Raw genomic sequence first — 12,154 nt, forward strand, 5'->3', positions numbered from 1 at the left:
TCAGGACCCTTAGCTGCAAATGACACAACTGAAATTTAAATGGAAAGGAGTTCATACAGATGTGGAGCTGGCTTAAGACTAAATGGGGACTAGGATGATTTGGGAGCACGTGCGCCCCCTCTCTCTCCACCACATGCCCCTGCCGTCCTCTGGGTCTTAGTCTTAATGCACACAGGCTTGTTCCGTAGCAGAAGACACTGCGGGACACAGCTCTGAACCCTACTGAACACACGAGAGATACCTCCTTTGGCTTCAGGATAACTTCATCCCAGGAAGGGTTCCTGCCCATCACCCAAGACCCCTGCTGGGCCCTGTCCTGTCCTGACCACTCAGCCCCACTATACACAGCACCCCATTAACCTGTCTTCTGACAGATCTGAGTCCTGGTCTCCGTACCCTTTGACAACTCAGAAAGCACCATAACAAATATGTTTCAATACTTTCAACATTCATATTGATGGTGGTCTTGTTATTGTAAGACTGTTCATGTGGGATAAATAACTACCTATAGGGTCTTTTAAGTCATCCTGTGTGCTTTTAAAAAGTAAGAATTCTCAGTATAAAAGGTAATAAATAATAAATCGATCAAATAAAACCCCTGTGGTCCTGAACTTGGGTATATCTGTGAATTCATGAGGTATTTTATCTTGAAAATTTTCAAAGGGAAAAACGCAAGCAATTATCCTGGTGTATGAAGTGCATCACTTTAAAAAAGTATTCAATGAACATACGAAAAAAAATGAAACTATTAGAATTTCACCATTTGCAACCCACTAACAAATTAGTGGATCAATGAGAAGAGAAACAACAATCAAGACAAACACTTGATTCCTAACAAAAGAACACGCCACTTGCAGTCTTTACAAAGGGATCAAGGCTCTGGATGCAGCGGCCCATTCACAGGAAACAGAACGAGGCCCACACTGGACTGCACCGTGAGTGTGCAAACAGCAAAACACAGGACAGGAAACCACCAGCCAAACAGCCTGAAACGTTCAGGAAAAGAGATGGAGAGGCAACTTCAGGAATAAAACAGAGAGAAAAACATCTCTTTTTTTTTTTTAAATGGAAGGCTAACCTCTATTAGAGTAATGGCTATTTGTAGGGGGTCGTGGGGCTGGTGGCTGGATTGGAGCCGAAAGAGAGGCTTCTGGGATGGCCGGCAAGGTTCTGGGTGATGTTTGCAGGGTCAGAGTGAGAATTACGGGCAGTGTTATCTGGGAAGGAGGAGACGTTCAATATATGGAGGGCAATAAGTACCTCTTTCTTGAGCAGCCTTACATTTTCAGGCAGCTCACCTACTTTCAGTGCAACGTATAATGAAATGTTGATTGAAACAGCAAGCAAGCAAACACACACTGAAATGGTTTCAGGCATTATATCTAAAATACAACTTTTTAACAGTATGACCACATGGACCTTACAGGGCACCATTTACAACATCAACCTAACACTTTATAAACAGCATTTATTGTACAGAGCACTGGTGAAGAAAGAAAATATTTACAGCTGTTCGTTCTCATGAACACACCTGTTCTGTCCTGCAATACTGAAAGGTGGAATGTGTCTGGCACAAAAATAACCCTAGGAGTTACAAACTAGAAAACAACACTTTTAAAAAAGATTTTTACTGCTCTGGTAGAAATATAAAAACTGGTTTAAGGGGAAGAAATCAAACAAAATTAAAAGTCCAGTCAATTGTAGAGGTGGCTCTAACACTAAAGTTTTGTCCCTTAAGCCAACTTGTCAACAGCAGTAAGTGTTTAAAATCTAAATATAAATAATGGGCAGCACCGCTTAGGCAGGGGCATGGTGGGGTCTCTGTGCAGAAGTGTGCCCCTACCGGCGTGCCCGCGGGCACACGCAGGCTGCCACCCACAGCCCAGCAGGGCCATCCCCACCACCACCACTTCAATGTCCCCAAACTTTTTTATTTTAAAAAACCAGCGGGTGGGGAAGGCAGGCGCACACAACCACTACGTTGTCTTCCTGAAGCCCTTTAGGATAGGGTAGATGTTCTCAAATGCTTCGTAAATTTCTGCTCTGACTTTAGCACCTATGAAGACACACGGGAGTGGAGATGAGAGTCTGGTATTTCTTAACATACTAAGAGGTGAAATCGTGACTTTAAAACAATCACAGCTAGACTGCCCAGACGTAGTCTGCATGCCCAGCTAGACCTACAGACGTAGGCACTAATACATTAGCGATGGAACCCCTTGTCACAATCCCTGTTCTTAAAGCAGTATTTTCTTAGAATGGCTGTTGGAATTACAAAAGCAGTGTCCCAGGTGACCCAGCCTTCCTCTCTGCAGCTGGCCTGCTGTCCCAGGCAGGGAAGCCCTGAGTGGCTGCATCTCACTGTCCCAATTGCTGCCTCCAGCCAAGATCCTAACAGCACACCTCTGTGGTCTCAAAATGACATAGCTGGTGAAAGCCAACGCTTCAGAGGACAACTTCCAACTGAAAACACCCTCTTACCCAGTGTGGTGCTCCCTTGTCCCTCCCCCGATAGGTCATGCTTCGGCAGAAGGACCAGCAGGAACCTGCTCTGATTCCTCCTATGGGTGCATTTCCCATCGGTGTTAGGGTGGGAAGAAAAGAGCGGCAAAGGCATCTTTCCCAGTTGGTAGCGAAATGTCCCAAATCAGTGACATTACTTTTTAGCATTGAGAAAATGCCATTCAAAGGTTCAGATACCACACCCTGTCTATTGTAACTTACCTGTTAATACAACTTTTCCAGAAACAAAAATAAGGAGAACAATTCTGGGCTTGATCATTCTGTAGATTAAACCAGGAAATAGCTCTGGCTCATAACTAGAAGAAAAAGGACAAAAACAATTTGTAAATTAAAAGTCCATACTGTTAAACAAAATGAGGCCCCATACAAGGGAAAACACTGACTAAACAGCAACCCGATCAGGAGAAAGCAGTTTTTTGAGTCACAGTAAAGGACAGAGGACTAAAGGCCAGCGAGGCCAACTTCTGACCAACCAGCACTAGGAAGGCAAATAACTCTGTTTCTGATGAATCTGGATTTTCTGACATGAGAACAAAAGCTTTACCTTAATGTTCTGTGGTCTCTGACCCTCATCAGGTGTCACTCTGGACCAGTCTGCCTGTATCATTGATTTCTAAGCTTGGACAATAATAATTTTTGTTTTCCATTCCCGTCTCATTTCCTTACATTGGAATAGTCTCTAGCTGTGAGTGCTGGCCAGGCAAGTTAACCAAAGTGCCAGAGCAGACCATGGCTGGACAGCAGGCCTTCCTGACTGCATACACCACCAGCATGCCTAGTTGGAATCCCAGTAACCCCGCTATGTTAGCTGATACTGGAAGCAGTCAGTAGGGGAGTGTTTCACCTAGTGGAAAATGTGGGACAGGTTCTCAGGAAGACGCTTGGGAAGACACGCGACTGCGTTTCCCAGATGTGCAGGGCCTGGTGCCCGAGGGTGCTGTAAGAGGGAGGCTGCAGAGGTGGCCAGGACCTTGCAAGTCCTCGCTGGGAAGTCGCAGCGCACGGGAGGAAAGGACAGTCCCATCACTCAGCCTTACTCTTGGCTGGGAGAGCCGACAATGCAGACTAGAAGGTCACACAGCTGAGGAAAAAGCTGACACATGAGGCTGTGGATTTAATTCCTGCACTTAAATCGTACTTAAAACAATGAAATGTGCCCAAGGGGAGTCAGTGACACCTGGTGAGGGGCGCTTTCATGTCGGCAGGTGGGGTGGGAGGCAGAGGTGGTGAGAGGGGCCGCGGCTGCTTGCCAACAGGCAGGAGGCTCCGCAGGACACACAGGCGGCCACAGCGTGTTATGCACCAGCACACGCGAGACTCACCTGCTGAACTGCTGGTGGGTCAGCACAAGGCCCTCCAGCCGGATTGGGAACTTCACATCGCAGCTCCCCACCATGTTCTGAATCTTGAAGTCCAAGAACTTGGCTGGGAAGCCCAGTTTCTGCACGACTCGGGCGTACTTCCTGGCTGCTAGTCGGGATTGCTCTTCGCTGGGGAGAGGGAACGGGAGGGAATGGGAGAGACTTATACCCGTACAGCCAAAATAGTTATTTAGAGGAATAACTTATGAAAAGTCCAAATTGGGAAAGTTTTTTTTAAAAAAAGTGTAACTGGTCACCCCCCCCCCCCAAGGGGATAAAAGACCAGCAGATATGAACCATTTCATTATAAAGGCAGAAAACAAAGGCCTGCCCCAATGAGCACCTTTTCCATTACCAGATTATTGACAGCCCAGTGTGTCACAGATGTGACTGTCACCATCACCGTTACTGTCACTGTATTTTAGCCCACAGATGCCTGCAGAGACCAACACGAACGGGCTTCCCTTTGGCAGGAAAATATTGACGAGATTCAGACTTGAAGAACGTACACACTAAGTCTCCTGCCGATTCGCGTGACTATTTGTTGGGTGAAGCTGTGACTTAGCGAAGCAGAGCTTCGCTAAAGGATGAAAGCGATAAAACCATCATAAACAAGGGACTCAACTGCGAAGTCAGGAGTGACAAAACATAAGCATACATAGGGCTGGCTGGGTGGCTCAGGCAGTTAAGAGCTCCATGCTCCTAACTCCGAAGGCTGCCGGTTCGATTCCCACATGGGCCAGTGAGCTCTCAACCACAAGGCTGCCAGTTCAATTCCTCGACTCCAGCAAGGGATGGTGGGCAGCGCCCCCTGCACCTAAGATTGAACACGGCACCTTGAGCTGAGCTGCCTCCCGGATGGCTCAGTTGGTTGGAGCGCATCCTCTCAACTACAAGGTTGCCGGTTCAATTCCTGCAAGGGATGGTACGCTGTGCCCCCTGCAACTAGCAACGGCAACTGGACCTGGAGCTGAGCTGCGCCCTCCACAACTAAGACTGAAAGGACAACAAATTGAAGCTGAACAGCACCCTCCACAAATAAGATCGAAAGGACAACAACTTGACTTGGAAAAGTCCTGGAAGTACACACTATTCCCCTTCCCCAATAAAATCTTAAAAAAAAAGAAAATGTAAGCACACATACAGTGCTTTTTCTCAGAAAAGTAAACTTATTTATGGTTTCTTATCTGGATAAAGTAATTACCGAAGTAGACAGGCACTATTCTGTCTGCGGGAAATGCTCTGCACAAAGAGGCTACAGACTGGGGAGGAAACCCACACCCAGCATCCGCTGACAAGCCAGTCGCTGGTATTCCGTCCAGAGGACAGCAGCGGACAGACTCCTAAATGAACAGTCACGTGGAAGCCAGGGACAGGCCCACGTCTAGCCTGCCGAAAATCGAGACCAGAGTTGGGATGGACACAGCATGGCTTTCCCGTCATTGAAAGACAAGTTCAAAGGTCATACTAAGCACAAGCATCAACTGCCCCTGTACGTAAACACCACCAACTGCATTTTAATCATCTTTTATTTGAAAAGTTCAATCTACTTCCCTTTGTAAAAGCTTTACGAAGCTGATGTTACTAGCCCTCCCCCCACGTGTGCCTCCTGCCAAGTATGTGGGCTGTCAGACACAGTTAGACGCCAAGGCCCAAAACGCTAACTTTCAGACAGGCTCACTCCAAACAGAGGCGGAGCACGGCAACAGCATGTGATGGGAAAGGTACGTTCTCTACGTGCTGCCATGAGGCAGGCACCGGCAACCACACACACTGTGCTGGCACACTGCCCGCCCAGTGTTGTCTGCCACACTCTCAGCATCCCCTCTGAAATTCTGTGACTCAGAACCCATTTGTTTTCCACTGGGGGGTGACTGTAATAAAGTCTTTCTCTTAAAGGGATCCTTCTTAATAATGTTGATACTACATTTTATCAAATACACATAAAATGTAACTGAACTGTATGGACGTAAGCAATGGTAACATACATCCGAGACTCATGCCTAATCTGAAGAAGACGAAATGACTGCTGTCTGAAGTGATCAGACCCAACCATGTTAACAAGGGAGCAACCACGTCTTATGGAAGAACTGGCCTACTGCCCAGAACACGAGCCAAAGCCCCCCACCTACCTCTTGGCCCCTGTGCACACCATTTTCCCGGAGCTGAATATCAGGGCAGTGGTCCGGGGCTCTCGTATTCTCATGATCACAGCAGCAAACCGCTGAAAGTCAGACACAATTGTTAACGAGGTCTTGCCAGACTGCTGATTTCTCTTAGGAGAACCAAACTATGACAAAAAACATCCCGACTACTAAAGGACCCAGGGCATACAGTTGTCAAAGCATCTGCCACATGTCCCTGCACAGGACACCCTTGTCTCTGCACGTGGCACGCTAGGCCTCGCACGCTAGGGTGGCAGAACCAACACCCTGTGACAGTTGAGTAAGCAGCACCAGGACCTGTGTGCTCTTTCATTCCAACAAGTAACATTTGCAAAACTGTATTCTTTAACTAATTACACCTTAATACACACCAGTACCTCCGTTTCTACCTTGAACTTGCTGCTTCTCAAGACCAGCTTCTGTAACTATAACTTTTCTATTTGATAAACCTTTTCTACCTCTGGAGGGAACTAGTAAATCAGATTACAACCACACCAGGAAATAGTGGAGTGCCCTCCTATTTCCAATCAGCTCTAGAAACAGCATTAATGCATAACATGACACAGACTTTTTCATCTAGGGACCTGTAGAAGTAAATTCCTGTATTATTACAGTCTAAAATACATTACAATCGCTCTGACCTTGGGATTATATTCAGCATTTCGGGCACGAAGTGCAATGGTCTTTAGGTCAAGTTTACAACCAAGATTCACGGTGGATACAATATTTCTGCAAGAAATTTGAAAAGAAAACATGATTTATTCATTTACCTTTTATAGGATGAGGTATTAGATGATTATCTAAAATCTGATCCTATCACCAAAACTAATTTAATTTCATTAGTTTAGTTTTAACTTAATTTCTTAATTAGAAATTTTAATAAATCACTGACATTTATTAAACGTTTAACAAGTAACACATACCATGGTGTGAGCATTTCACATGAATTGTTACTGAGTACTGATGGTGCACCGTGAAGTAATAACTATCTTCAGATGAAGAAACTGAGGCTTAAACAGGCGTGGCTTGCTCAGGAAACACAAGACCTCCAAGGACTCGTGTCAGGGTTTGAGTCTGCCTCTCTCCAGAGCCTCAGCCTTTCACTTACACTGACGCAACTCATCCACGAGCTCTGAGCTACCGTCACCATAACCCCTATTCCTAAAACCACTACTTATGAAGGAAAGAGGCAGGCATGACTTTCTCGGCCCTCTCAAAATAATTATCTTTTGGAAAAACAAGAATTCAGTATCTTTGACAAAGGAAAAAATACCTGCTTTTTTCTTATGATTAACAGTCAATCAAGAAAACCAGACATAACCATTTATTATCTAGGCCCAATAGTCTCCCTTTTGAGTATTCTTGTATCAGTTTGTGAATAACTTACAAAAGAAAATATATAGTGGAAAAGAACTTTATTACAAATTTTAATAAAAATTCAATAAAGCAAACACTAATTTTAATTTTGTGTTTTCCTGGTTTTGCAAGTATAGACCGGAAATGGGCAATGTCCTTTGAACAAAACGAACTGCCACGTCCTGTGCACACATCTCCAGCTGCGTCTAGCTCATTGCTGCTTCTGGTTCTTTCTTGTACTATCAAAATGCAACACTTCTTGTCAGAAGTGGCTCCTGGTGTGTTAAAAAGAAGACGGCTGCCTTGGTCAGTGCACACGTGTGAGGCCACTTAGGGCGGCAACCCACTGTGCGTGCTCATCTCTATATACCACCTACTTCCCACTGAGCGATTTCGTATGCACGCCTGCCTGCTACACTGTCCCCTCATGAACTGAATCCAGCAAGTTCTGGTGCCTCTGTCACAAACTCAGTCACACAACTAGTAATGTATTCTCTTTCTAAACAATTGTTCAAACACAAACAGCCTAGAATTCACCATCTAACCATCTTTCAGGGCACAGAACAGAGAGGTATTCCGGACTTACATTGCTGTGCGGCTGTCACCACCATCGTCCCTGGGAAGCGGAAGCTGTCCCACAAGGCAATAACCCTGTGCTCCCCCCGCCAGCCTGGCACCCACCCTTCCACTTCCTGTCTCTGATCTTCACCAAGCACCTCCCAAGACTGGGTTCACAGTGTGTGTCATGTGACCGACTCACGGCACTTGGCATAATAGTCCGGGCTCCACCAGCAGGTTACACAGCTGCCTCCTCTGGATGGCTGAGTAACGAACGTGCCACCATCTGAATACAGTGCACCCCATCCTGAGCCACGTCCTTTAGGCAGAAAGACCCATTCAGGCCAAGAACAGCCATCCTCAGCTCTTCAAATATTTAGACACGGCCGTCCCAATACGCAGTAAGGACAAACAAGGCCAGTCAACTCTGCGAATTCCACGACTCAGGACTGAATCTTCCCAGAGACCTAAGACACCACCACAAGGGAAGGAGACAACAGAGGCTCAAGGAGCCAGTCAGCTGCAGGAACATCTGCAACGGGAAGGGCGCACTGCTTCTGCTCACCAAGTACACAGACAAGCTGCCCAACTTCCACATCTGTTTGCAGGGCTTCCCTGGGGCGCCAACTGGCTCTGAGGGGAGACAGCTCTGGCCACATCACCCGCAGAGCCACACCCCAACACAACCAGCCCTAGGCAGGATGCTCAGATACTCACTGCAGCTGGGGCACAATCCCAGAGCTCTCGGAGGCGGGTGTGGCAGGCGTGATGGGGGTCATGGGGGTCATGGGCGAGGGGTACAGGGGCGTGGTGCCTGGCAATGGCGCGGTCGTGAGAGTCTGTGAGTGGAAAAGCTGCGGGGTGGGGCCCGAGGCACCCTGAGTTGCTTGCTGGGCTGCCACCTGCTGTGCTGCGGCTGTCACCGCTGTCACCGTCGTCACCGCTGCCTGCTGCTGCTGCTGCTGCTGCTGCTGCTGCTGCTGTTGCTGTTGCTGCCGCTGCTGCTCCTCCAGGACAGACAGGCTGCTGGGGTTCTGGATCGGCTGTGGGGTCAGCCCCGTGCCGTACGGCATCATGGGGCTGAAGATGGGGATTCCCGGGGTCATGGCGCCCTGTCAAAGGTGGGAGAAAATGGGTCAGGCCAGCGGCTGAGTGGTGTGTGCAGGACGCACCTGGGGAAGGACAGGCATCATCCGGTGTGACAGGTCCCTGAGCATGGCGACAGGAACCTGCTCCTTATGCACCCCCTTTCTTTACACGACACAGCAGGTAACAGCTTAGGGCTCGGAACTGGACCTGGCTGTGCTATCCATGCTTGCTACTTACCACATGTGAGAACCTGAACAAGCAGCTTAGCTATTCGGGCATTCTAGGGGATAGTAACATGTGAAGGTCGTTAGAAAGAATAAGAGAGAGAACTGGAGTGAGCACACATCCTTGTTTAAACTCTTTTCCTAACATACCACTTGGGCGGTTCCCCATCTCACTCTCAAAGAGGATCTGTCTCAGTTTGGATGATAAATTTTATGGTTACCCGAGAGACATCCACTGAAGGCATCCAACACAATGACAGGCACATAGAAAACACTGACGTGTTAGCAATGACAGTGACGATCATCCTCCAGATGCTGACATTAGGGGCATTTCCGTGCTGGGGCTATTATGAATAAAGGTGCTGTAAACATCTGTGTGCAGGCTTTGTGTATACCGTGTTTTCATTTCTCTGGGGTGAATGCTTAGTAGTGGGATTGCTAGGTCACGTGGTAACTTTACACATCCATTTTCCACAACAGACTGCTACATTCCCTTCCTTCCCTTCCTTACTCTCTCTGACAATGCCGACAGTTGGACTATACCCTCTGCTGCTGTGTTACCTGAGGGGAGGCCAGGCCCTGAGCATATGGTGGCAGGCTGTTGTTCTGATCCATGATGACTGCTTTCTGTTTGGCAAATCAACACCTGGGCCTGGAGCTCGCCTCAGCGTTCAGGCTTTTCCTGGAGCATCCCTAGCACACTCTTCTCAGCAAGTTCAACTCTCTATCTTCAGGCACACCAGGGAACACTGATGCTGCTTTGGGGACAGAATGAAGTTTAATGTAAGAATACAGGTACATCATACAATCTTATAAATCAGTTTCATGGTTACACAACCCCCCCACCCCCCAAAACACAAGCTATTTTGGAATACACTTCTTTTTACCAATAATGTTGTAATCTTATTCTTTCCATGTTTCCTGTGACTGCATGCCAAATCGCCAACAGAAATAAAAACTGTTTTGCTAATGTTTAATTTAAATACTCTTATAATGTTACAATTAAGGTGTCGTGATCTGCACTGAAAACTTCTGGGGGGGAAAATGCCCAGAGAAAAGAAATTCCTAAGCGAACTGTCATATCTGAGTAGAAAGATTTGTTAACCACCGTTTACACAAGTCTATTAGGCTAAGTTCAGGTTTCAAAGTATTCCAATCAATTTTATATCCTCAAAGTTTGGCGTTAAGTTCAAGAAATATTTGAGTCCAATACACTTTAGTCTATTGGTTATTGAGTTGCTACTTTAATAAAACACTAAGAAGTAGTACAGACATAAAAATAAAGAAAAGACCATGTTTTTACGCACGCAATAACTACCTGTTTAGAACACATAAGTACAAAGTGTGCTTATGTCTGGCTTTCCTAAAATTACTCTTTACTGGCTAAACATTTGAAGTCAGTTTTAGACAAAAGAACCAAGTGGCTGCGGAAAGACGTTTCGATCAGTTTAACTCAGATGGACCCCTGAATTGCTGAGGGTTGTTGTGAGAACTGACTGAATCAAGTAGGATTAAGTGATTGACGTGTCACAAACAGCACCTAGTTATCGTACAGAAGCACGGGACACGTGTGCTGTTACCATCAGGTTTCAGTTTAAACATTAATACCTGACCAGACGTTCCCACACAGACCTACAGGTCCCAGTTACATGAGGCAAGTCAGAAACCCACGTGCAGGTGCAAAGCAAGCACTCAGCCTTCTCGGGAAGAAATGAAAGGATCTGATAACCACTTCCCGAGGACAAAGGACCCCGAGGGCTGCATCCTCCTTACTGACAGACCACCATAAACATGAAGACTGCCTCCGAAACGTCCGAGACAGACGGACGGTCGCACGCTTTTGACACGAAGCCTGCTGTTACCGCAGAAGCGCCGCGAGGACAGAGGCCAAGAGCGAGGACAGAGGCCAAGAGGGTCTAGTCTCAGCCTCCACCTCGGGAGACACGGTGGCAGGACAGGACTCGGGGCTCGGCGCCGCGCGGTCCGGGGTCCTCCGCGCCCCGCGCCCCCGCTCGCACGGCCGGAAGCCGCTTTCCAACTGCAGCGGAGGGCAGCGGGCGAATCGGCGGCTGGGCGGCCGGTACCGGCCGAGCGGCTTCGGCCCGGGCGGGAGGCACGTTCCCGCGCGGCCTGCGCGCCCACCTGCGTCTCCCGCCGCCGTCGCGCCGGGGCCTCGCTGCAGTGGTCGCCTCCGCACAACCCTCAGAAGAGAGAAAAGGCTAAAGGGCTGTTACCTGGAGTCACTGCAGAGAACACCCGCCCGCGGAAACGGAGTTCAGCCGGAGGCGGCCCCAGCGCCCGCCCCGGCCACCCTCCCGACCCTACTGAACGGCTGGCGCGCGTTTATACTGTCACTTCCGCCAGTCCCGCCCTTGGCTTCAGCGGGGTGCCCACGCTGGAGCGGCGGCCATGGGAAGTGTGGGCACTGTCGCTTCCTGTGTTTCCTGGGATGATGGGTTGAAGGGTATTGAGGAGCGGGGCGGAGCTCTGCAGGACTTCCGGGGTGAGGGCGCCCGGCCGGAGCATTTGCTGGTTGGTCATTGCTGGAACGAGCGATACAGAGTTTTATTTTTATTTTTATTATTTTCTAGATAGTTCATCAAAAAGAGGGTTTATTGGGGAAAAGAAAACAAAACCGCCACAGCGGTGTGGGAACACGCACCTTCCGGCCGACCGTCTCCGTGCAAAAGAGAGCGAGATACAGATTTTTAAATGTGGACTTTCTAAGACGACTCTCTGTGTGACCTTTGGCAAATTACCTGGCTGTCTGACTCAGTTTCTGGGTCTGCAGAATGGACTAATAGCAGACGTTGAGAGATGGAATAAGGAAAAGCATGAACCTGCTTGGCACATGATGAGCACTCAGTGCATGCTTTCT

At 48.0% G+C, this 12,154-nt stretch overlaps 1 protein-coding gene across 2 annotated transcripts; it reads right to left on the reverse strand.

Annotated features, from left to right (window-relative positions):
* Positions 1-1,363: 1,363 nt before the first annotated feature.
* TBP (TATA-box binding protein) lies at positions 1,364-11,712 on the reverse strand. 2 transcript variants are annotated; one of them, XM_081035967.1, is made up of 8 exons: positions 11,511-11,712; positions 9,838-10,031; positions 8,681-9,075; positions 6,691-6,778; positions 6,017-6,108; positions 3,846-4,013; positions 2,725-2,819; positions 1,364-2,056 (listed from the first exon to the last, which is right to left on the reverse strand). In XM_081035967.1, the coding sequence occupies exons 2-8, from the start codon at positions 9,889-9,891 to the stop codon at positions 1,977-1,979; spliced, it is 972 nt and encodes a 323-aa protein (XP_080892093.1). In that variant the 5' UTR covers positions 9,892-10,031; positions 11,511-11,712; the 3' UTR covers positions 1,364-1,976. The 2 variants fall into 2 exon arrangements, with proteins under 2 accessions (XP_080892093.1, XP_080892092.1); XM_081035966.1 differs by having other exon boundaries at positions 9,838-10,034; positions 11,511-11,638.
* Between the last annotated feature and the right edge of the window lie 442 nt (positions 11,713-12,154).

Source organism: Rhinolophus hipposideros (assembly GCF_964194185.1).
Source record: "Rhinolophus hipposideros genome assembly, chromosome: 3".
NCBI classification, from domain to species: Eukaryota; Metazoa; Chordata; class Mammalia; order Chiroptera; family Rhinolophidae; genus Rhinolophus; species Rhinolophus hipposideros.

Excerpts from the sequence above, each read along its gene's own strand:
- TBP (XM_081035967.1), bottom strand. The coding sequence starts at position 9,891 with ATGGATCAGAACAACAGCCTGCCACCATATGCTCAGGGCCTGGCCTCC. Across the intron at positions 6,109-6,690 it reads ATGCTGAATATAATCCCAAG|CGGTTTGCTGCTGTGATCAT; the intron begins GTCAGAGCGATT and ends TCTGACTTTCAG. Across the intron at positions 2,820-3,845 it reads ACCCACCAGCAGTTCAGCAG|TTATGAGCCAGAGCTATTTC; the intron begins GTGAGTCTCGCG and ends TTTTTCTTCTAG.